Genomic DNA, 25,117 nt, shown 5'->3' with positions numbered 1-25,117 from the left:
CCCCGCTTGGCTTGGATCTGCGTTGGGTGGCTGACACTTGCAGAGGTGCGACATTGGAACGGATGCTTCCGCATGTCTGCCAAGCCCTGGACTCATGCGCGGACTCAAAGTGCAGCCTTCTTCTTTTGGCACAAAGTGTTGTGGCGTCTCAGCCGCAGAACATTAGCACCGCCGGAGCTGGACGGGTCTGTTCCCTTGCACCTCCCGAGTCCTCGAATAGGATTTTCAAATGCTTCCAGACGAGTCTTTGGTATTAGCCGGGGATCTGCTCCCCCAGCCGTCTGTCAACAACGACCAATGATACCTACTCTCAGCGCCACTCATCTCGTTCAACGACTGGCTGACGGTGAAATATGAAATAACTCCAGATCCTCGGCCTGGGGTGGCAAGGGTTGGTCCTCGATGCCTTTGCATAGGCAGAGAAGGTTCCGACAAACACACTCTCATATATGCGGACATCAGGACCTTGAGAAGCCTAAAACGACCTTCCTTATGGCAGTCCGGCGATACCCTATACCAGGCCACAAAAAACAGGACACCCAAGGCATATTTGTAGCATCTAGCAAGATAGCCGAATTGGCACTGTTTTTCTGTGGAGCCAGATCAACCCTGGCGACCGCCATAACGACGGCAATGCCGGTGCCGCCCACAAACGAGGAGCGACTGCCAGTCGTTCCCGAATTGAACTGCAAACGACCCCAAAACCCCCTCTGCGCCAACAAACGCCTGAAGTCTACCTCGAGAAGTAATTCTCTAGTGGGTGGTGTGATTATGGTTGCAGTTATGTGGTCTTACACCCCGCAGAGTTCTTCAATGTTTCCCACCGTGTGAAGGCGCCATGTAAGTCCTCATATGTATGCAGAATAGAAGAGAAACCAGTATTGATAAGGTATGGTATGTACGAGATCACGACAGACTTCCTGGCTGTTTTGAAACGCGAGACCGTGTCGACTGGTCAACGGAGCCTGATCTGCCGCATCATCGGCGTGTTCGTTGAGCAGGTCTTACAGACCCTGCCGGTGATGAAGATCCCATTTCCAGCATACTTAGGTAGATAACATGCCCGGGGTTGTGGTCTCCAACGTGTGGATTAATTCTGATTGGTCTATGATGGGGCGCAAGACCCTTCGAATTTTGCGTTGACGGAACCTGACAGGGATATGTCATCCCGCATGATGGTTGCAACCCCATGCTTATGGCACCCCAGGCCCCTGTACCGGCTCCCGAACCAAGTTTTCGCGCGCCATTCTAGAGAATATATGGCTAAATCGCCAAGACTGGTCCCTGGTGATAATCACGTTCTATCGTCTCACCTGGTGTGGCGGCTCAACTACTGGATTCGTCTAGGTCGGTGGTGGAAGGCAGGGAAATCAGGGCGCGGAGCCAACCACAACGGATAAAGCTTTCGTGGTGATGTCAGCTTGTTGCTTCATTCAGCGTTGCCGGATATCTTGTTCTTGTGTATCAGCGGAGCAGGACTGTTAAGAGTTTCTGCTGTCCATGAACCCCACGCGCATACCTGGCTGCCTTCTATCTAGATCCTTCACCCCGGGCCATCAAACCGTCCCCAAGTGACTCTCCTTGTTATGTCAAACGCCTTGTGTTTACTAGAATACTTGGAGACCAGTGCAAGCAAACCAAAGAAATGCCTCAACGACAGCCTTCCACAAGCAAGCCCCCTACAGTGAGGCATCCCTCTATACGTTCAGAGAAGCCCGATCCTCAACGCCTGTCCTCTACTCGATCATCCACGACGCGAAACAACTCCGTCAGGACAGTCAATGGAAGTGCTCCACAGCGAAGACCCACCGCGGGGCTGGAGAGGCAAAACACCTTACAGACCCGCTACATGGAGATGCTCCTCCACCTTGACAAGATCCCCCGTCTTCACAACATCCTCGCAGCCCTCTTCGGCTGGCTCCTCCTCGCCGGCTTCATCGTCTTCCCGGGTACCTTCACCAGCATCCGCGACCTGGCCGAAGACCCGGACCTGGCCGCGAAATCCCCCACCGCCAGTGCTGTCCTCAGCCACGTCCAGAACATCCCCCTTCTCGTCGTCGCCGCCATATCCTGTGGGATAGGTGCCGCAGGCTTATTGTGGCTGTCGTTCCGGTGGCGATCAAATTACGTCTGGCTGCTCAACCGCATCTACCTCCCGGGTGCGACCAATGCCCTGGCTGGACTAATCTCGACTCTAGTCGTTGTCTACTCGCAGAAGGACGGGCAATGGAGCGTCACGGCTATGGTCACCGGCATTGTCGAGGCCGCCGACCTTGTCATCTGCGCCGCATTATTTGCATTCAATACGCTGCTGCTCAAGAGGGTGCAGCGGAAGCATGGAAAGGAGCTGGAGCAGCTGGAGCAGAGCGCAGACGAAGGGTTGTTTGAGAGGGCGGGCAGGAAGCTGCAGGAGCCTGCTCTGGAGCCACAGAGCGTCGTCTGAGTTTTGAGGGCGTGTGCGACACCGTGAAAGCTTGCAGGACAAGCTGTGTTGATATATCAATGTCTTGGATACCCTATCTTTTTGTAGCCCCGTGTGGTTTCGTTTTTAATCCCCATACATGTAAAATGTACGTGGCGCCTTCATACAGTGGTAAACGCTCAAGACCCAGCGTTTGAAGAAATCCAGTGCCAATAACAGTGGAAAGAGAATTTGTAGCCCCGTATTTGCAATTTCAAGATACCACACGTCAGGACGGGTGAGTAGAATGCCTTCGTGTCAGACTTCAACGGATCAATGGAATACACCTGCGCAGGTGATCTTTTTATCTTGCAGACCAGTCAAGTATAACTTTCTGTCTGGGTGCCAGAACTAATATCCAACATCTTTCTCCGCCATAATTGCTACAGCTGCCAGCCCCAAGAGCCGTATGTGCGGAGATATCGTCATTCTTAAAGGATATTTGGATTATTACAGTCGGCTTATTTGAAGAGAACTCGGAGCTGCAGTTTAGAATGGTGTTCTGATTTCGCGGATTCGTGACGAGGATAATGATAAATGAAGTTATGCCTGGGATGCCCAGGTAGATACGCAATCGCCCTAGAGACTATTATTAGGTGTTGATCCATTCGTCTTCGATCGCAGAGGAGATATCTCCTTATTGTTCTGAGTAGGCGGACTTGCCTGCGCTTAGCAGTTACGTCGCTGAGGAGCCTTGATGGAATTGCTATTTTCTATTTACCAGTCTTGCCTATGCCCCACCTTCAGACATGTTTGCCTGTAATTATTATACTGTTCATCGTTTTCATGTTATGAAGTTCCCGTGTCAGACCTCGGGACCTCTGTTGCGATCTCGTATTGACCCGCAGCTTGGACTGAGGTGTTATCCATCACGACACTTCCAACACGTTTCCAAATCGATAAAGGTGAAAGTCAATACCTATAAAAGTCAATAGCCATGCTTCTCAAGCCACTCTACGAGATCCGCTTCCGCTTGTTCCCGCATCTTGTCCCTGGTCTCATCGTCGAGTCCCTCGAGCGCAGAATCACTGCATAGCTGATAGGGACACAGGAGCATCTGGAACTGCATCAGATCATTTATCTCTTTGACGCCCTCGATCTGGCTTGGAGCGAGTGCGGCACTCTCCATCAACACGGTGTTCCATGTCTTTGCAATGGCCCACTCCTTGGCTGATTTCTCGTCAAGTTCTGGAGGTGCAGAAGTGAAGTCGCCCGAGAGAATTGCCCTGCTGATCGCGGTCCCCTCGTCGCCAAGGTTGCCGCCGGTGTGGGTGAACGACATAGAAATGAACTCCTCGAATGGGTGAGAGACAGACGCAAAGTCAAAGTCCAGAATTGCCGTAACTTGCTTAGTTTCTCTGTCAAAAAGCATGTTGTATATGGCTTATGGAGGTCAGTTTGACGCTGACAAGGCAGAAGAGAAAGAAGTCTTAAGTACATACTAAGGTCCCCGTGTATTATGCATTTTCTGTGCACATCAACCGTACTAAGCATTGTCTCGGGGCCGCCGCTGGCCAGGAAGCTTTCGATTCTGTGGGCAACACCGTTGCTTTGCCAGCCCCTGATCACGGGGCTTTCAGCAGCTCGTTTGAGTCGGGAAAGCAACTTTGCCACTCTCCATTCGGCATATGAGTCAGTAGGCCTCGCATCCTGGAACGTCGGCGACTCTCCGCTCACAACTCGGCCGCCCGAGTCAAATTTGAGCCCGCCGCCAAACTTAGTGACTCCATTCGGGAAATCTACTGCTTGTAGTGCCCCAAGAATAGCCGCCATCCGTTCCAAGACATGCTTCTGGCTCTCTACGTCGAGAGAAGCAAAATCCGGGCCCAAGTCTATGCCATTTCGAAACTCCGACATGATCCATCCAAACCCCCTCTCATCTACTTCGTCAATAGCTGTAGCTGGCGCCCAGGCGTAGACGTCCGGCACTAGTGTCGCGAGCCCAACCTTTGCCAAGGACTGCCGAACAAGGTGCTGTGCCGCCACGTCATTTTCCACGCGGTTGGCATTGTTCACATCATGCGCTGCGGGATTGCTGAGCTTGATAGCCAGCGTGGACAATCCCTCAGGAGGAGCTTTGCATGTGCCAGGCTGAGTGCCCGGAAATGATGAGGCGAATGCAGGCGCCGCCAGCTCGACTTTGAAAAGGAAGTTGTTGAAGGGATATTCATAGTCTTCGTCATAGGCCAGGGTTGATATATTGGAGGGCTGCCGGGAAGACGGGGTAGATCCTACGTTAGCTACAAAGGCACAGCTCCACCGCAACATCAATCACTAACCTCAAGCCTACGGTCGTGAAGAAGTTGTTGAACTACATTCAGCCGGCGGTCAAACCCCGCTTGGTTCACGTGAACAGGCATAATTTAGCCGGTGCAGCCACACTGGGGTGGGTTGAAAAGCAAGACTGGTAAACGTTTGAAGGATGAAAGAAGTCGGAAGGCAGTGAGATGATTTAGAAGAAAACGAGTTGGAATTGTTGGGGACCGCATGTCTTTTTTCTTTTCTTTTCGACCAACTTCTGGATCCTCGGAGCTGCTAACCCACGACCCCTGTGAGGTAAGTCCTGGTTTTCAGAACCAGCTTCATTGGAAGGAATGTTTAGAGCCAACTGATCTCAACCATGCATGAGGAAATTTGGCCCGAAAGAGTGAAGCAGGGCTCCCAATCAGGAAGGAGCTGATAGTGAAAGGAAACTTTTAGAACCAACATTTGAAACCCCCTCCACAACCGCATCCACCCCTGTAAATGTCAGAAGAAACCAAAGCGAAGAAAGAATAGACGAGTTCCGCATGGTCCTACGTTCTAAACTGGTCTCGCGATGAGCTAGTAGACCTCGATGATTATATATTGGGGGGGGGGGGCGGGGTGGGGGCCGTGTCATACTTCGCTTGTGAACCACTGGCACTTCAGAGCAGGGAAGCCAAAGATTGAGACTTCCAACTGAGCGAATCGCCATAACTATGTACCTTTGCAATCGACGGTATCAATGGGTCCTCTGTTAAGATCAGGGTGGGTTAGCTCCCCGGGGTCTCGTCAGCGGGTATGGTCCTGTTCGTGTGCGCAGAAGTCAGTTTCGATACAAGTGAATGTTTGGAGCAGAGTCAACTGGCATGATTTGGCTCATCTTCAAGTTGTCCTCGTTTCACCAGTAGTGAACTGAATTGCTGCCCGGCCAAAAGACCATAAAAACCAATCTGCCATTGATTATCTTACTGACACATAAGACCCGTACCCCAAAACCCGCCTCTAAGGCCATCATAGCTCTAGAAACTTGAAACGAAAGGTGGTATTATGGTCATCATAGTGCCATTCTGCAAAATCTTTTATCTATTTTCCTCGTATTTTTGGCGGCAAACAATGAGGAGATGCTTCTTCTCTCGAGTACTCCACTTGGGTTTGCCCCTCCCTGCGGCGCACCAGGCAGCAACATGCAGTGCGAGCTCCACCCCTAGTGTCATGCAGTAAATCGAAAGATTTAAATTGCAGCTCGCGGAAGACTCATGGCCTCGATATGTGATTTCCCATCTAGTCATCTCTTCTGATCCCAAACCTTAGTGGTAAGTCGTTATCGTATTATCAAACAGCATTATGCCGTCTCATCCTATCCTACCCCCCGAGGTACGTCTCACAATTTACGAAATCTGCCTCGATGAGCACTTTGATAACACAAAACCCGGGGTCTGGATTTTGCCTGCACGGCTTTCATCCAGTCCAAATGGCAGGCTGACCTGGGCTGGTGTCCATGGTGCAACAATCAAGAATCCCGTCCCTGCCATTCTACAGGTCGAAATGGGCGACATGCGTGCACGTCTGCTGGCTTGGCTCGCCAGGCAGAGAGGGTTGATTGCGGTAGGGAATTCGCCGGTACTTGAATTTCCAGACCGACAATATGAGTCTAGAAGAGACATCCTTTACCTCCAAAATAGCGCCGAAGTCGCTTTGTTTTGCCGATTCCTCAGGGCACCAAAAACCGAGCTCGCAAACTACTCCATGATCCGACGAGTGGCGGTGGCTGCATCTGTTAACCACAAAGCGGAAATTCCCCGCTTCATGGACGATTTGAAGGACCTTCTCTCCGCCTCGCGGGGTGTACTTCGGCTTTATGAGATACTGGTTGTCTTCGTCATTGTGGACCACGGAGAGCTCGTGGACGTCGCCTCGGCTTGGAAAGGAAATCACTCTGCCTACTTTATCGAACCATTGAATACGAATGACCTGGAAGACCGACAGGACGAACTTCAGCGAGCTGTTATGGGGCTTGATAAGCTTGTGAGGCCGATGCTGTCGCCCGACGAAAGGACTCTGAGGATCACCGCATGCAAGATGATCCCACGAACTTGAGAGTCTACGTCGAATCAAATTCCTACCAGTGAAGTATCATGTTTCAATACTTTCTAAAATTTGGTTCGTTCTTCTTGCAAGAGGTTTGTGTATTTTTAGAAGCCGAGGAAACAGCTCAACCGTGGGCTTGCGCGGCGTCAGAGTTTTTGTGGCAATCCAGGGCTACATTATACGCACTATTAGGTGATTTCGCTTCTATTCCGTATACTTCCGAGGACATAAATGGCGACTTCATACGGTGGTAAGCGCTCCCTTTGTTGTAAACGCTGCGTAAAAGCAAATGCCTTTCAAGGTCCGTGGCATTAGTGGATTCCGCCCAAGTGGTTGGTTTGCTCCAACGATCCTCTATATACACATTGATTCACTTCGAGATACCGGCGCTTCGAGGCCTACATCATCGTGTTCTGCCATCGAACCACGAGGTCTGGCCTTCATCCCAATTTCCGTATCAACAGTCACTCTACAGACAGACCTTTCTATTCACCGCTGGTGTCGTTGGTTCGCCCGAACGACAAGTCACCCAGCCATTATAAAATCATAGCCAGACTTCCATTCCCCACATTGATTCCGATTTCTCTTCTCAACCTCAACGCAAGCCTCGATACCTTCTGCAATCCCATCAACCAGAACCACCCGCGCCGCTTCCCATTCCTTCTCAACAGCTCGCTCTGTCGCCATGGCCATTCGCACGGCATGGTATGGCTGCATTAGCCTTGCCATCATGGCCCTCTCTGTCTTGGTTGCCTCTACTGCAGGTCCTGGTATGTCCGATCAAAATGGTTTGACTAGCGTTGGTCCGCGCGCTGATGATACATCAATTACAGATGTTCTCTCCATTGACCAGCACCTCCACAATGAGGTGCTGCGGCTCGTGCTTTCTTTTGATGCGAAGTGCAGTTGCAACGAGACCGTCACCGTCACCTGTACCCCTGTGGCTGTCGCGAGCTCGATTGCTGCTACAAACATTTCCGGCTTTCACATGGTCGAGGCTAATAAAGAACCTCCACGAACAACGACGAGTCATGCGGAGACAGTTACGGAACCTCTGACGACGGTATTGGCCTATGACTGCAATGGTACAATCACGGAATTTGCGGACACCGCGCCAACGACCACGGCATTGGTTCCAGCACCACCCCAGTCTTTCCCTTACCTGTGACACCACCACGTCTTTCACGCAGACTGTGCCCGAGTATTCGGCCCCAGCAGTGGATCCTTCAAGAAACTCTCTTCCATGCCCAAATATCCGTGGAGCGTCGTCGACAACGTCATTCTCGAATCCTGGTTGTGCAGCAGTAACACCATTAGCCAACGACAGCGCTGTTCACTTGTCGACAGAGAGCGACGTAAGCAGCCCCTCTGTTTACACGGCCAGCGTCCGTACCAATATAACAACTATCCCACGTCCATCGATATCTTTAACTTCAAAATCAACCATCGAAAGCCCTTCACTGCCTTGGGGTAAAAGCAACATCACCACCAGCTTATCTACAGTGAAATCAATCCCTACAAATAGCACCGTCACAATTTCCTCACCCATGACTTCATCGCAAGGGGATCATGGATCCGCCAGTACAGGCTTTCCATATTCTCAGAATTCATCGCCTCAAACCCTTACTAGTAGTTCCACCCGACGCAAGCAAACTCCAATTCCTTTTCCAACGATATTTTCCTAGACTTAATCAATCTCAACGTCAACGTCAGCCATCGACTCTACCATCAAATCAACTTCTCTAGTATCAGCTTACAATAGCCCGGCATTCACATACTATAATACTACACTGTCAATGTCATTGACTACCTTTTCTTCAAAGCATACAAGCACATCGGAGTGGTGCGGGCCAGTCGATTCTACCTTGAGCGCAGTGGCTTCATCTTCGACTTCTTCATCGCCAACAGGGCAACCATGGGCCAAGCCCTCTCCTATAGGCAGGCCGACTTGCATCCCTCAGCCCTTGCATACGAGTACCAACGCACCCATCTTACCCGACGCGGTCGCAAGGATTGCTGGTGCACTTTGCGACTCGGAGTCATACGTTCCCGGGTCTATGTTCACATGTCAATCCTCTCCACTGGTGTACTCCCATCCCGAGCACGGAGTAACTAGCACATGCGAGCCCCACGTGAAATTTGACCTTGATGCAGCTGCAAGAAAAACAACTTGAAACTAGCATCGGTGTGAACAGATCGAATACCGGTTTAATGTCTCATGGACACCAGACACGAGGGACCGGTGCATGCAGAGACCCGAAGGCCAGGCTCTCCCCAGCACTGACGACTGTAAAGAGTTGCTTATACGTGATTACAAGGAGTGCAATAACGGCGGATTCGGTGGTTGGATCGAGGCTGGGTGCTTGCGCTTTGATTTCACGCCCTCACTGATTTTTGCGCGGAGGTGATGGAACGGAGCGAGGTTTTGTCAACGCCATTGACCGCACTGTGTTTTGGACCCACATATGAGTTGTTCCCGGGGAACTCGGTCACGGCGTCTGTTTTGATCCACCGCTGTCGGCATCTTACAATGATACCGATGTTCTGACCTGCCTTGAGGGCCTACAAGCCTTTGACATGCGGCCTGGGTGAATCCTGATAACATGATTCGGGATGCAGGTAAGAAGGGAGACCCATGTCAGATTACTTTAACTCTTCAATTGGATTGATCGTCAAAGCTGCGGAAACAAGTCGATGTTATCGGGGCCGGGCTACAGCTCATCTCTTTGCAGTGTGCATTGTCTCAACCAAAATTTACGCACGTCAATCACGCTTGCTTCGGCTCACTGCTCGCTTGGCCGATCAATTCTGGCTAGATCTTGAAAGGTGCAAGTGCTCTTAGCATCCGAAATAATACCCACAATTACTTAGGTACCACCGACATTAGACGTATCATTGGCGGCCCCGGCCCGCTCATCCGATCACCGTTTATCTCATACGAGATGACTTGAAGAGGGGTCCACGTGGAAGGACCGCGCGTGATGATCGTATTGTTCGTGCGCAGATTGAAATATGTGAGCCAATGTGTCGAGGCGAGCATGGTGACGCTGATGCACAACAGCACATCCTCAGTCGTGAAAGGTTTCGGGTCGGTTTTAGCCCCTATTTGTACACCTTTCGTGGGGCCGGTTCTATTGGATAAGCGGGATGTGGGTATGCGGCCGTCGGTTTCATCGGCTGGGCGGCGGCCTTCCCGACTTGCATCATGAAGATCCATATGACAGATGAAATACCAACACCATGCCGTTCCGGTGTGGGCGCACTGCCACCTCACTTCAGAAATCTTTCCTCTCTCCCGAACAGCTTTCAATAATTGTCCAACAATTGACTGTGATACACTGCATTCTCTAACACGCAGTATATCCGGTTTCTGTCTTCCATTCAGCCCTACGATCCTGCCACTGTAACCGAGTAATTAGCAAGTCCAAGCAAAATGTTCAAAAGGTTCAGAAGAAGCATCAGAATTGGCAGACCTGGTTCACGGAACCTTGAAGTACCAGCACCAGTCTGTCACGAATGTGGGCAGAGCGTCAGGGATACAATCAGCTCTTCCAGTGCAGACGGCGCCACTACCGGACAATACGACTCAGATCGCGCCGGAATGCGTGATTCATGGCACACCTCTACCAGCTCAGACAGCGGCTACGGTGGTAGTGGTAGCTCTCGGCATTCAGAGCTCGACGCGCAGCTGAACTCGAGCGACGACCACCCGGCCCTCGACCACCCCGGCCTAACGATGCCACTGCCGCTGCCGTTGCCACTCAGGCGACCCACCTACGACTCCAGCATTTACTCAGAAACCAGCGCGTACGACCAACCAGCTGAACAGGAAATAATAGTCCACGAGCCAGCAGATGCCGGGCCGCCGGTCTACGATCACCTCTTCGACCTCCCACCCCGCACATTCACAAACTACTCGGAAAAGTGGAAGCCCAAGTCGCGCTATTCCAGGCTGAATGAGCTACCCGCTGCCAGCCCGACGGCGATGGCGTTCCCGGACGATGTCATGGACGTGGAGAGTGCTGCTGAAAAGGAGCCCAGTTCGCCGCCGGCGGAAAAGAACTTGAAAAGGAGGTCAATGGTACTGCGGCCAGCATCGCTCAAAAGGCTCACTTCACTCCGGATCAAAACCCATTGAGACCAATTCGAGACTATGTGTCTGAGTTGAATCATTTCTGTTGCAACATATCAAGAGAGTGAGATGTGGATCGCACACGGGAACTCGGGACCGGTGACGCTTGGTGGACTTTTACTCCTTGGCGGTGGCCAGGGCAACACATGCTGGTCCAAACCGAGTTATATGGTGGCCTGCGCCTAGGACTGAGGTGTGTGAGAGATCTAGCGTTGATGCAAGCCGTAATACTATCCTAGTGGGTTGCTGGATTTCTTGTGAGGGGGCCCCCTTGTTGCAGTTCGTTGTGGACGACTGTTAGGTGGTGATAGGCCAAGATTGGGTGCGAAGGCCGTGAGGATGAAGACGTAAGGTCACAAGGCGGTACGAGACGTGATTTGACCGTCTGATACCAAAAGACTGGCCCGAAATCGATTGTTGCGAGGCTTCGCCTGAATAACTGATGATGCCCAGGCCGAGTGCAAGGCTTGTGTGAGGTTCTTGGGCGGATCTTGGACGGTTTGATAGACAATCAATCGGATCATTGTGCCAGGCGTGGAATGCCTCTCGACCAAGCTCTCGAAGAAAACTGTGTCGAGCGTATTCGTCTGCAGCTGTCGTTCACCGTCAGCGGTGAGAAGCTCGCTCCGGCAACATGACACGAGCGAGACAACCCTCCTGTCGCTCTCGCGTGTTTGAGCCGGGTGGTTGGCACGGAACTTGGCACCGCCAAGCACAATCTGGTGTGGAGGCGCCAACGTTCGTCTGAAAGATTGTCGCTGTCAGAATTGAGATGCCAAACAAATCTGCTCGATTAGCTCCTTGTGCCAGGCGCGACAAGCATTATAACCCCTGCGTAGACACGCCTGTGGTGGTGGTGGTGCTGATCAGTCCACCGCGGATATTGTTCAACCCCTGTGCTCTTGGCGCTTACCACTTGACTTGTCCTCTTGAGGGCCAAGCGGTTGAGGCTACTATCTGATGCGGCAGGCTCCGTCTCATCGCGCACAAGCTCCAACCTGATGAATTTCGGACGATTTCTTTGTACTACCACCTCCTGCAGTAGTACGTGCACCTGTCCGCTATGTTTAGGTGATCTTGGTTTCAATGCCCCAGATTCACACTGACAGGCGATTCCATCAGACGTTTAATACCAGCCTTTCATGTTCAGACTAATTGCCGTTTATTTTTATCGCGTTGCTGAGTGGCCGGAAGTCCCCGTCTGTAAACGATGGTCTGGGGTATCGCCAGGCGCACAGCATCATGAATCTTACCAAGTCTCGTGAAGCACTGACAAGGAGCCAAGTTAGCTGGGCCGCTCAGGTACATTGCATGGCAGGTTCCGCTTGGCTATGCCATTGCTTTCTGCGAGTCGACGCTCTCGCTGAAAGTTCATAAAGTTGTTCCAACCCACGAGGTAGTGAGCACGAGATAGATTGTCCAAGCGGCCTGGATGCCCTTTGTGTAAAACGCCATCCAATTTGTCTAAGTTCATCCTCATTTCTTGCTCAGGATAAATAAAGTTATTCGGTCGCCAAGCATGGCTATAAGACCAAGCAATGGGGCCTTTCTGCCCCTTTGCCTAATCATACTCCTCCTTTCCATCAAGACCGTTGCCCAAGATGACGACGAACCAACTTCATCAGCTGCTCAAGTATCGACCGCATTCACAGAGGCGGCGACGGGCCTCACCATGGAGCGTTTCTTCGGTGCTCGCACAACGTTCGGCTTCGCCATGACCATGCCGGAGACACCCGTCGACTCCTTCATCGGACAAATGTCTTTCCCACTGGTCGACGGGGCAGGGTGGGGAGCCATAGGGCTCACTGGCGACATGGAGAACAATTTCTTTCTTGCGACATGGGCTGACGGCGCCGGTGGTGTGATGGCCTCGTTCAGGCAAGGCACCAATGAAGATGACCCGCCAGAGGTGGTAGGCAACTTTGCTGTTCGCCCCATTGCCGAGGCCACGGCCGTCAACAACTCGTTCCTTACCTTTACGTTCCTGTGCGAAGGCTGCATGGACACCGCTCTTGGCCTTGGGGCAGAGGCTACCGGAGCCGATGGGGTGATGGGGTGGGCATTGTCTGAACAAGCAGTGGGGAACCCAGACTCGCCAGACGGACAGCTTGGCTTCCATGAGCGAGGCTTCGGACCCTTCACAATGAGATTGGGGCAAGCTCGGAGCACATCCTTCGAGGCGGTTGCGGCCCAGGCTGGAGCTCCCATACAAGCTTCAAACAACGCGAGTCCAGTCGCACTCAATGTTGCTGGTGGAGAGGGAGGAGACGACGATGATGATGATGACGAAAACGAAGGAGGCGGAGGAGGAGGCAACTCGGCGGCTGGGTCTTCAGACGACGACGAAGAAGAAGACGACGATTAAAAAGGCCTTTGACGCAGGAGCGAATTTCCTTGAGCGATGAGCGAGATGCAGAGCACTTTGCTATTTTATGTATCATATTACTATTAGGGACGTATAAAACTCAACAATATTTATTTTCCAGAATATTGGTTACCCCGGTGAGAAACAAATAATTCCTAGCTTGCCCAGGTGGTGCGTTGACCTAGAGACCTCTCAATTATTTTACCTGGTTTCGCTTCTATTCCATGTACGTCCGAACACATATATGGCACCTTCGCATAGTGGTCAACACTCGAGACCAAGTCTTTCAAAAACATACAGTGTCAATAACGGTGGTGAGAATGTGATATAGCATGCCGTTGGTGCCAATGCCGCATCAATCCGTACACAGTCCAGATATCCGAAACACCATGTTGCTGATTTCGGCTTGAACTTCTTCACCTTTGTATGAGAAAGTCCCTATTCACCTTCTCTAGGCACACAAAGATCGACCATCCCAATCGATAGGCCTGGATCAGCTGCAAAAGCTTCGATCAGGCATTTGTAGCTCTCAGCCAGTCTGTCCGCCGCCGCCTGGTCAAACAAGTCCTTGCGCACAAATAAACATTGCGCACAGTCGCCATCCGGAATGTCGACCGTGTCAAGGTACACGTCGTATGGCACGTTCAGGTCGAACCCCATGAAGGACAACTCGTTCTCCTTGCCGAAAGCTACTGTCTCACGCTGGCCAGTTCTGTAATCTACGAAGACTTGGAAGAACGGAGTATGTTTTGCGCTATTTTGAAGGCCAAGCCTATCCAGGGGTGTCAGCGGGGTGTCCCGGACGTTCAAACCATCATTTTCATCTTGCAAAGGGATGAAAGGGGGAAAGGAGGAGAGGAGGAGGGGAGGAGGGGAGGAGGAAAGGAGGAAAGGAGGAAAGGAGGAAAGGAGGAAAGGAGGAAAGGAGGAAAGGAGGAAAGGAGGAAAGGAGGCGGGGGCGCAGGTTGGAACATACTCTTCTACGACTTTGATGAAAGGCATATTGCCATTAGCCAAGCCGGCGTACGTCTTATCGCGCGTCACCTCTAGCAGATTATTGAACTTGGTCGATAGATCAGCCAGAAGGCGCACAAGCACAAGATTGTAGAGGGGCCCGATGACGTCCATCTCTTCGGCGTCTCGGCCCCTGCCATTCTCAGCCACTGCAGTGGTGACATCGTCACCCCCGACGCAGTACCGGACAAGTAAAGCGCGAAGGGCCGCGAAATAGAAATGGAAAGGTGTAGTTCGAAACTGCCGGCAGACCCTGGCGATCTGGGCCTTGGTAGCCGTCCCGATCCTGCAGTGTGCTGTGATATTCTCATAGGCTTCCAGGCGTGGCCGCTCCTGGACTTTCGACAACGTCAGGAGCGGGAGTGCCGGAGGAGGCTCGGGGAATTCCTTTCGCCAATACTCCAGCTCCGGCTTGAACTTTCCTGCAGAATAGTCCCTGCGCCGCTGCTCGGATGACGTGGCAAACTGCTTCAGGCGTGGTTGAGAGTGAGGGTTGGTGTAGTGGGTTGCAAGCCAGCGAAGGAAAACCTGGATACCTGTTGCGTCCATGACGAGGGGGTGTACGCCAAGCACGAGGTAATTGCCTCCTTTCGAACAATCCAGCAAAATGAGTCGCATCGTTTCTCCACGTGCGACGTTATATACGTGGCTTTTTTGGATAGACATCGCGATTCTTATCACCTCCTCTTCATCCTCTATCTGTTGATGCTCCAGATAGAGACAACTGGTATTCAATATGTGCTGCATCTGTTGGCCGTCTTTGTCAAAGAAGGCTGTTCTCAGAATTTCATGCTGTCTGCCCAGTGAAAGCACCGCTTGCCGCAGCTTTCTCAAATCTATGGTCCCTGTGATCCTGATCCAAGCGGTATGGTTGAGACCGACTAGGTCTTCAAGGAATATTCCAGATGGGTAGAATCTTGCCTGTGTGAATGAGACGGGTACTGATTTGACCATAATTAAGCCGGGACGAGCGTGATTGTGGGGAAAGTTCCGTTCCGAGGTCGAGTCGTCATCAGTATCACCACTAATATCAGCGTTGCTGCTTGCGCTCTCAAGGGGCTCCTGGCTGGTCGCAGAAGCCTCAGAGCCCTCATGAAGGGTCTGAGTGCGCCGTTCCAGCAAATTTTCGTTCGCGTTGGTGACGAGTTCGCCGATAGAGCTGCCGTTAAGTATCTTCAGGACGGGCACATTGACCTCGAGAGTCTTCATGAACCAACCACGGATTTCCATGGCCGATAGCGAGTCGATACCCATCTGATCGAGACGCATACTGGCTAGCTCCTCTTTACTGGCATCCTTGGTGTCGAGCTGAAAGTAGGATCCGAGCTGTTTAATGAAAGCATCGAAGATGATTTTGTATACTTCACCGTCCGAAGCCTTCGAGATTCGATCCTTGACAGAAAGTTTCGCGTTTTGACTACCCTCTGATGGATCAATGGGTGACCCACCACCCATAACCATATGACTCATGCGCGGCCAAGCGTGCCAAACAGGATGGTCTTCTTCTCCCTGACGAGCTCTTCGCAGACCTGAGCCGATCTCGATCGGGCCTGTCGAACCAGGGCGTCCTGCGAGTACCGCCTCTCCAAAGAGCTCATGGAAATCCCTCTCGGAAGTTTTCGCCCAGCCCGATGTCCGCATAGTCATCCTGTCGAGCATACCATCGCCAAAAGCCCGGCTGATGTACCCGATTCCAGCGATAGGACCGATGTCGATTACAGACGCTGCGAGCCCCCGTTCTCTACGCTGCGCAGCGAGACTGGTCATGAACGCGTTGGCTGCCGCGTAATTCGCCTGCCCGTGATTTCCAACGACGGTCGACACAGATGAGAAGAAGATGAAAAAGTCCAGCACATTGTCCGAGAAGATTTGATCAAGGTGAATGCTGCCCTCCACTTTGGGCCTCGTTACTGCCAATAGCTGGGAAATCGTCATGTCTTCGAGAGACGTGTCCTCTAGTATCATCACTCCCTGTGCAACGCCCGCAATGGGTGGCATGGTATGGGAAATCTCGTCGTAAAGGGCTTGGACCTGAGATTCAATTGTGATGTCGCTACACAGTGTCAGTAACTAACCACGGTTGAAGAAATATCAGTGCAAACATCAAGAACTCACCATTCAGAGACTTTGACTACAACCCCCTTTGCAAGCATCTCGTCCAGCCAAGTTGCCTCGATATTCGGACTACGGCTGCTTATGACGAAAGAACGAGCCCCACGCTGCATCATCCATTCACAAAGTGACAGCCCTACGTCTCCGGTGAGACCCACAAGCCAGTAGGTTTTGTTGGCAGGGAACGATATGAGTGAGTCGACGGAGCATGCTCTTGCAGATACAACAGAATTGGAAGCCCATTCCACGATTTTCAGTGGCTCTGTAAGGCTATTGTCCGCAGGAATGGTTCCCAGAGCCACGGTACGAATGAGATCACGCGTCCTTGCTGTCTGAGCAGGCTCTTCCAATATGTTAGAAGCCCATTTCACAGCTTCGTTCAAGCGTATGTGAATGTCGTCCATGCGGTTTGTTCTCGGGTTACAGGCACTATCTGCAAACAGAGACTCTTGGGTCTCTTTCTTGCAGCGCGTGGACAGCGCTGAAGCGATTCGGTTACCGAGCATTCGAGGTTCACCGGGGCTCGTCACGTCGATGAATTTCGAAAAGTCATTTCGTGTGAGTAGTTTGAGGCTTGACGCGGGGGGATCTGAATATAACAAGACCCAGTCAACACCGTCAGTATCCGAGCAATCGGGATCTGTTGTCGTGAAATTGGCCTTCACGTTCAGTGCTCTCGCCCGCTCGGCCAGGACCCAGGCAGTCTCTTTTTTCCATCCGTGGACTAGGATTTCGTCGCCCACGACTAGATCACTCAAGATTACACTCGCAAGTAAGCGGTGTGCAGTGAGCCACAAGAGTCGAGCTTCAGATCCTGGAGACTGCTGAACCGAGACTGACAATCTCGGATGAACAGTCACGCATGATGCATTAGTTCGGGACAACGTGATCACGTCCCGGAAGGATGAGTCATCTCTTCCAAATACCAGGAACATACTGCAAAGCTCAGCAACGCGGATGGGCGAAAGGACAGAGTGGGTCGTCTGGAGTCTGTTGACACGCTCGCAAGGACCAGAACAGAATGAGTCCAAGCTGAGATCCCACTTGGAATTTTGCATGGAGATGCTTATTTCTTGCGTGTCAGCACGCACCGAGGTTCGGACCATCCGGCCATTAGAATTGTGTCGGTCGTTCATCTCTTGGCTCGGCATCAGACGGGGTACAAGCAGTCGCTGTGACTTGTCAACGACCAGCTCATTCTCAGTTGTGAAGTGAAGGTCGTCTTGATGACGCCACCTGGATGCTGCCTTGTGCCTGAGAAGAGTCTCTGCTATGATGCGGTGGCTCAGAGCAGAATCGTCTTCGAAATCCAGCAGGACGTAGTCGAGAGCAGGATTCTCTCGCGCGGCAGCACGCATCAAACCCACAGCCATATTTGCGAGAGGATTCTTCGCACATCGCCCTTGAGTGACCCAGATAATGGTACCCGTGTGGAGTGTCATCTTCTTCATGGCATGCCATGTCTTGTCATCTAGATGCTTGAAGATACTGCCATCTAAACCCTGCAAGTTCACTATGACTGTGCCGGGCGAGATGTTCAGCTTCACAAACTCGTCGAAAGATTCGGCAGTCTGAATCTTGCTGCAGAATGTTTTGAGCGCCGATGAAATTTGTCTCGTGAGCAGCGTTATCGTGGAGCTATGCCCGCCGAGGATCACAAGATCCTGTACCAGTTTCTCCGAAATTGGAACCACCTGGGTTAGAGGACTGCGAAGGAATGCAACCTTGTCGTCCATAGCCTGGGAGACGATTACAACAGACTGAATGACGCCTTTTGTATCTTCGCTGCTAGAATCGATCCCAGAGAAACCAGTTTCTCGCAGCACATGGTCCCACTCTTCGCAACTTGAAGGCAGGGCGGGAGGCTTCTCTGTAGGGCGGCGCCAGAGTTCTGGAACTATGTCCATCAAATCGCCGAAAGGGCTATCGACACGCGGTATGGTACTCAATATGACAAAGTGGCCGCCAGATTTGAGCAGCCGCCGCACTCTGCGCACAGCCTGCTTGAGGTCCAGTGCGTCGCGGAAAGCATGAGATACCACAACTAGGTCGTAGGAGGACTCCATAAATCCTTGACTCTCCAAATCACTTGAAAGATCGAGATTCTTGAAAATCAATCCATGGTCATGAAGGCAAGTTGCATCCAATTCTGGGACACTCAAGTGAGACGCGTGAGAGGCGACAGTGTATGACGAGAAACTTGAGCCAATCTCGTCCAGTATGGCATTTGTTGGGGCCCTCGTCCCTGAGGAAAGCTGGAGAATATGCATACGAGGGTATCTGTGCACAATCTGTCTTATGGTCTGAGAAAGATGTGTCGTCAAGGTTGCCGCTGAGAAGAGTGTGGCGTGCTTGTCCAAAAGGTTGGACTCACTTGCGAGTTCTAATGCTGACTGATCGCCTTTGACAATATCAACCAGGTTCTCCCCTAGGATAGAGAAAAACTTGAACTCGTTCAGAGCTGGAAAAGGCTGGTGTACCCCTGAAACGCTCTCGAGTGTGTCTTCCGTTAACTGGGGGATGCTTCCTGTTGTTAATGCAGATGCGTGTTGGAAGAGAATCTTGTAGCGCTCATCAACCCTGGCTGGATGATCAGAGGGTATCTCGTGCCCAAGCCGGCGCAAATAGTGCTCGGCGATCCTCTCGAGAACAAATATCTGGTCACTCTCCGAGCTGAAATTGTGCTCCGCGACGAGTTCGACACTCGGCTCGGCAACGCCCCATGCGAGGTGGTAATATGGTGACTGATCATCATCGGCTGTTTTGGGTGAAAATGGTACGCACTCCAACTCTTCGATTTGGACCATTGCATGATCAAGATTTCCTGGGTAAACATTGATATCGCAAGTAATATTAGTGTGAGGCAGTGCGAAGGTGTGGGCGGCTTCGAAGGCCAAACGACCTTCACTCTCCTTCATGCAGAGGCTGTGGTTTATGACAAGCCGGCGAATCCTTCTTGGAATATGCATGGAACTTAGCGCTCCATCACCCGGAGAAGCGTAGGTTAGGAAGGCGGAGTGCTGTAATTGAATTAGTAAGGTACATATGTGGGCTAGCGATCACAAAGAATCAGTGTGGACATACAAACGCAGCATCCAGGACCGCCGGATGGATAACGAGACTCGAGGGGTCAGGTGTTAAGATGAAGCCAGTGGCTGCTCCTAATTTCCTCTCTATCCTCTCAAGTGCTCTGAAGGGGCCACTATAATGGTACCCGATCTCGGACATTGATTCATAGAATCTGTCTTTTGGCACAGGCAGCATCCTGGAGAGTTTGGGGAGTCGTGTAGGAAACGCAACCTCATCCGGCTCGCCCAAATGAACATGCAAGTGTCCGCTGGCTTTGAGTCTAAGTTCGTCGAAGCCCATTGCCGGTGCAGCGTGATATTTGAACTCGGCCTCGATTATTCCCTTGTTTGGTCTCAAGATATTCGTGAGGGACATGATTATCTCATTGGTCGAATGTTCATGCTCAAATACGAGCGCTGAGACGATGTCAAGTTCCAATATTTCAATAGTCTTGACAGGAGACTTATTGCAGAGTATTCGAACAGCTTCCAACACACTGACGACGTAACCCGCAGCTGGAAAGACAATGCCACCTTGTAGCTTATGGCCCGAAAGCCACGGAATCTCCGATGGCCGGAGCATATGCCGCCATCGCATGTCATGCTCCGTACTGTCGGGTGTCAAATGCCCCAGTAACTGATTGACTGGGTCTGCGCGGAGGCGAATAGACCTGGCATACCTCGATTCGTGCCAGTACTCGCCTTGATGATCCCACGCGTAGGTCGGAAGGCCTTTTACTGGCGTAGATCTTTCCCTGCCAGAGACAAATTTCTCATAGCTCTGCAAATCGACATTACCCTTGCCAAGATGCACCCAGGCATAGCCAAGGCTATCAGCAAAGGACACAATGCTGGATACACCACGACAGAATACCCCGGTATATGGAACTGTGCTTGATAGTCGATCCTGAATGGTGTCGAGGGCGGGTCCTTTCAGTGCAGGATGAGGGCCCAACTCAACGACCAGGTCTAACGTGTCCATAGCGATGCAGGCCTGATTTATGGCTTGCATGAAAAGCACGGGCTTTGTCATGTTGTGTTCCCAGTAGTGGTCTCTTAGCAGTTCAGCCTTGCCTGATTCTGACCCCGAAACACTTGAAAACCAGCGAACTTGATTGCCAGCGCCCACCTGGACTCCTATTGATTGGAGGGAGTGGAGGTACTTGGCAGAGGAAGCTCTCATGTGTGGAGAGTGGTAGGCCCTGTCGACTTTGAGGATCCTCGCAAACTTTCCCTCATCCCCAAAGACGATCTCCATTTCATGAAGAGCATCTAAGTCTCCAGAGATCGTGACGCTGTCTTTGGAGTTGATAGCGGCTATCCAGACCCTTCCCGTGAATTCAGGGAACCCCAGCAGGTCTTCAGCATCATCTGCGGACGTGCCAACAGCCATCATACCAAGCTTCTGACCCAGAGTGCCCTGAGGCGAGCCCGAGTGTAGACCACGGTAATACGCGATAGAGAATGCATCTTCCGCAGACAGCAAACCGGCCGCATAGGCTGCTGCCATTTCCCCAGATGAGTGACCAACAACTGCAGAGAAGTCGATGCCAGCAGCGCGTAGGAAATCGACCTGTAGTATCTGAACAGCGGTGCAGACCGGCTGAGATATGGCAGCCGACATGATGGAGGTCGAGGAGGCGTCCTTCTGTATCTCTTCCAAAAGTGACCATGTCGGACGATCGGCGACTGGAAGTTTCTCGAGGCGCTTTTGTAGCACGTCTATGATATTTCTGGCCGCTGGGAATGTGGCAATTATTTCCAGTCCCATTTGAGGCCACTGTGCTCCCTGCCCTGTGAACACCCCTAGAATCCGTGGTTGGCTTGCGCGTGTGGCTGTGTCTCGACGCGTTGACCTGATGCCAACGCGCTGCTCCGGTTCGGTCCTCGAGGTCTCGAGCCTTTTCTGTATTTTCCCCCTAAGCTCATCCTGAGTCGACGCGCTGATGGCTACAGCCACTGGAAGTCGCCCACGTCTTGAGGCCATAGATGAAGCAATATCATGGAGGCCAGATGCCGTGATACTCCCTTTGCTAAGATAGCGACAGAGATTTTCGAGGTATTCCTTCAACGACGACTCGGAGGCTGCGGAGAAGACAAACGGAATGCACGGCGGCACGTTGACTTGGTCAACTCGCGTGGACCCTATCGGTGGTGTGTAGCTCTCTAGTATGGCGTGCGCATTTGTACCGCCGAAGCCAAAGCTGTTGAGATATATGCGTCAGTATGTCCCTAGCTTATATCATGTTCGCATACACTCAAACTAACCTGTTCACGCTTGCACGGCGGGCGCCTGTGTGAGCAATGGCTGGCCATGGCTTCTTTACGCCCGTCGGAATACAGAGATTGTCGTAAAAGGGTCGTACGTCTGGATTCAGACGCTTGAAGTGGAGGTTCGGTGGAACAGTAGCGTTCTGAAGCGCCAGTGATGCTTTCATAATTCCGGCTATTCCTGCTGTCCCCTCCGTGTGGCCGATGACGGTCTTGCAACTTCCAACAAAAAGTGGCCCAAGGGACCCAGCGTCCTGTCCATTGGGAAATAACGCCGAGCTGACGGCTTCAGCCTCAATAGGGTCACCAGCCGGTGTGCCTGTACCGTGAGCCTCGAAAAGCTGCGGGCGATCCGCGGGATTGTTTAAATCCAGTCCTGCACGCGCATAACAGTCCCTGATGAGTTGTGCTTGAGCAGATGCACTTGGCCTGTCGAGAAATCGAAACCGTTAGTTTTTTTTTGTACGATGGAAAAGGTGTCAGATCTCTGCGGTCTGTGGCTTCTCACTCACATTGTCTGACCTCTGGTCCTGCCATCTTGATTAACTGCAGTCTCTCGAATAATACAGTCAATATGATCACCATCGGCCTCAGCTGCCTGCCGTGTCTTAAGAACTATTGCCGCAACACCTTCTCCACGAGCGTAACCGTCCGCATCAGCATCCCACATGCGAGATCGACCTTCAGGCGACAACATCTGAAGATTTGATTCAGCAATAAAAGTACCCGCGTCGTAAATCAAATTCGACCCTGCCACAATAGCCACCCGCGAGTAACCAGATCGCAGCTGCTGAACAGCATGATGGAGGGCGACTAGGCTGGAACTACATGCTGTGTCGATAGTCATTGATGGGCCGTGCCAGTCGAAGAAATAGGAGATTCTGTTAGATAGCATTGCCCTTGACGCGCCCGTTGCGTGGTATTTGCCGTAATTCTCGTGATCCCGGTACATCAGGAGCTCGTAGTCATTGACCATCTGACCAGCATACACAGCCGTATCGGATCCCCGCAGTTGATCGATGACCTGGCCACCATCCTCGAGTGCCTCGTACACCACCTCGAGGAGCAAACGAGTTTGTGGGTCCAAATTGTTAGCCTCGGTGGGACTGATGCCAAAGAACGCGGCATCAAACCGTCGATGTACTCCTTCTCCCTCCAGGAGATATGCTTCACGGACGTTTGCGTGGCCATGATACTGAGAGTTCTTGTGGTGGAATCCTTTCAACGACGGCACCTCACTAGCAACATGCCTTGGCTCGCTCAAAAGTGCCCAAAGCTCGTCCGGGGAGGTAGATCCACCAGGGAAACGGCATCCCGAGCCAATGATGGCGATTTCCCCTCCCTCGATGGCCATGTTGGAAGACTGGTTGCGGCCCGAGTCACATAGGCACAACGAAGCCATGGAAGTAGTATGATTGCGTTGCCGAGATGGTGAGCTTTGAGCACAGTCGATCATTGAAGGACATAACGATATATTGAGTGGCTACTAGTAAGTTGGAAGGGCGACCGATTCCCATGTTCCTAACTTATGAGGCCTTTGAAAATCAACGGGTATCATTAACGAATTAAGCACCAATCTCAACAGCAATTGAATTAAATCACGATATGCAAACCCTTCACCAGCCCTGGACTAGATGGCGGACGGCTCTAGACCTTTCAGATGCCTGTTTTGGCATGCAGCTTGTCCGTACAGTAGTGCATCGGAGAAGTCGCTAGGGGCTTTTTTTCGCAGTAAACACTTAGGGTAATAATGCATATCGGATTGTCCCTTGCAAATAGGTGCCTTGCGAGTAAGAAGCGCGATGTGACATCCGATGCGGGTTTCATTGTCGTGTTAACCAGGCCCTAGAGCCATATCCTTGAACGTCCGAGCAACGGTGGATGTTCATTTGGTGGCTTTTCCCTCCCAGTGATGACACCTTCATCCCGGGCGATCATCCGCTAACGAGTTTCTTTCACAAGCTATCGTCGAGGAATGGCGGGTGGCGCGGACCGTTCCAAATCCTGCCGCAGCCCCCACGTTCCTTAGTGCTGACTGGTAATCTGCTGTTGACTGCAGAGCAAGTGCGTGTTGGTCACAAGGAAAACCTTGTCTGCGTATATTGAGTCTGAGCCAGGCAACAAATGGCTGGAGCAGGGAAGTAAAGTATGCACAAGGCTCAATCGTGTGAACCTCAGAGCCGTAGCTGAAATTAGATCACCTGATAATTCGGTGAAGGATCTCTATGTTACTTTCAAGATCCGCGAGGGTATACTAGCGATTGCTTATCACGAGGCGTTTTCGGCACTTGTCGGCGGCAGGATCTTGTTGAGATCAACAAAGAGACCTATGCAATATTCAACGTGCGATGTAGAGGCTCCACGCAATGCAATAACAAATGATATGCATTGAACGAGAAGTCCTAATCATCACCCACCCTCAGTCGAAATCCCACAGTACCTAGGTAACCTACACAATAGAACCTTGGAAAGTCTACAAATAATGGTCCATCACTATGACGAAGAGGACCTCGAATTGAACCGAGAGAGGCGGGCTCTGCCCAAGACCACAAGTCACTGACATAATAAATGCTGGAGTTGGTGAGCGATTCTCAAAAAATACCAGAAGACATCAACTTTTGCAGTTGCTATTAAATGGAACCAAGGCCCAAGGAAGATTCTGGACATGATACAATGTATACACTATTGTTTCACAAAGCTTAAAATCATAGAATGTAGCCCCCCGACTTTGTACTGGTCGCAGTAAAAATCAGTGCAAAGACTAAGCTACGTCTCTCTTAGGCACAGGCACGAACTTCACTCGGACCTCTGGCTTTTCATACATAGCCCATCCCCTCAAAACATGATCCATGCTCTGATCACTGTTCGGCCCGGGCACATCCTCCAAATCAAACATCCACAAGACCTTGGCAAGGAATACCCTCATCTGCCACCAGGCGATCTCTTTGCCCGCACACATCCTCGGGCCCTGGCTGAAAGGCTTAAATCCTTCTCTATTGTCGTTTTTGAATTGCTGGTCAAAAAGAGGGTTATTGTCGTCAGCAGCTATCCAACGTTCTGGCCGAAACTGTAGAGGTTCATGGAAGTTCCGCGGGCTGCGAGCCAAGGTGAGAAGACTGGCTTGACAGACGACCTATAGAACATTAATATGGGGAATCGCGGAATGTTGAGATATTGTTTGGTCAACCTATGATAAAATCTTGGTAACATACCCCTCTTGGAATATAAGTCCCGTCAACTGTTGCCCCTGGACTTATTACTGGCATGCCAGTAAGGAGAGGTGGGGTGAATCGGAGGGATTCCTTCAGACAGCACGTGAGGTACGGCAGGCTCGCAGCTGCACCAGCGGTTATCTCTGTATA

General features: G+C 51.6%; 5 protein-coding genes across 5 annotated transcripts; 3 read left to right on the top strand and 2 right to left on the bottom strand.

The window, feature by feature from the left end:
* Positions 1-1,325: 1,325 nt before the first annotated feature.
* Positions 1,326-2,443, top strand: KVR01_013390 (uncharacterized protein; the record flags this gene model as incomplete). Its single annotated transcript, XM_044782424.1, has 1 exon — positions 1,326-2,443. The coding sequence occupies exon 1, from the start codon at positions 1,646-1,648 to the stop codon at positions 2,441-2,443; it is 798 nt and encodes a 265-aa protein (XP_044637652.1). The 5' UTR covers positions 1,326-1,645.
* A 946-nt stretch (positions 2,444-3,389) lies between these two features.
* KVR01_013418 (uncharacterized protein) lies at positions 3,390-4,821 on the bottom strand (the record flags this gene model as incomplete). The annotated part of the gene is made up of 3 exons (XM_044791224.1): positions 3,390-3,844; positions 3,904-4,669; positions 4,741-4,821. The coding sequence occupies 3 exons, from the start codon at positions 4,819-4,821 to the stop codon at positions 3,390-3,392; spliced, it is 1,302 nt and encodes a 433-aa protein (XP_044637680.1).
* A 5,405-nt stretch (positions 4,822-10,226) lies between these two features.
* On the top strand, positions 10,227-10,931 carry KVR01_013420 (uncharacterized protein; the record flags this gene model as incomplete). Its single annotated transcript, XM_044786500.1, has 1 exon — positions 10,227-10,931. The coding sequence occupies one exon, from the start codon at positions 10,227-10,229 to the stop codon at positions 10,929-10,931; it is 705 nt and encodes a 234-aa protein (XP_044637682.1).
* Positions 10,932-12,597: 1,666 nt separating this feature from the next.
* KVR01_013371 (uncharacterized protein) lies at positions 12,598-13,290 on the top strand (the record flags this gene model as incomplete). The annotated part of the gene is made up of 2 exons (XM_044788209.1): positions 12,598-12,972; positions 13,033-13,290. 2 exons carry the CDS (start codon positions 12,598-12,600, stop codon positions 13,288-13,290), a joined length of 633 nt encoding a protein of 210 aa, XP_044637633.1.
* A 438-nt stretch (positions 13,291-13,728) lies between these two features.
* Positions 13,729-23,109, bottom strand: KVR01_013382 (uncharacterized protein; the record flags this gene model as incomplete). The annotated part of the gene is made up of 5 exons (XM_044787638.1): positions 13,729-16,357; positions 16,420-19,436; positions 19,501-21,688; positions 21,753-22,184; positions 22,268-23,109. The coding sequence occupies 5 exons, from the start codon at positions 23,107-23,109 to the stop codon at positions 13,729-13,731; spliced, it is 9,108 nt and encodes a 3,035-aa protein (XP_044637644.1).
* Positions 23,110-25,117: the final 2,008 nt, after the last annotated feature.

Source organism: Diaporthe batatas (genome assembly GCF_019321695.1).
Source record: "Diaporthe batatas strain CRI 302-4 chromosome Unknown Contig00026, whole genome shotgun sequence".
NCBI classification, from domain to species: Eukaryota; Fungi; Ascomycota; class Sordariomycetes; order Diaporthales; family Diaporthaceae; genus Diaporthe; species Diaporthe batatas.
This window is presented reverse-complemented; position numbering and strand designations above follow the sequence as displayed.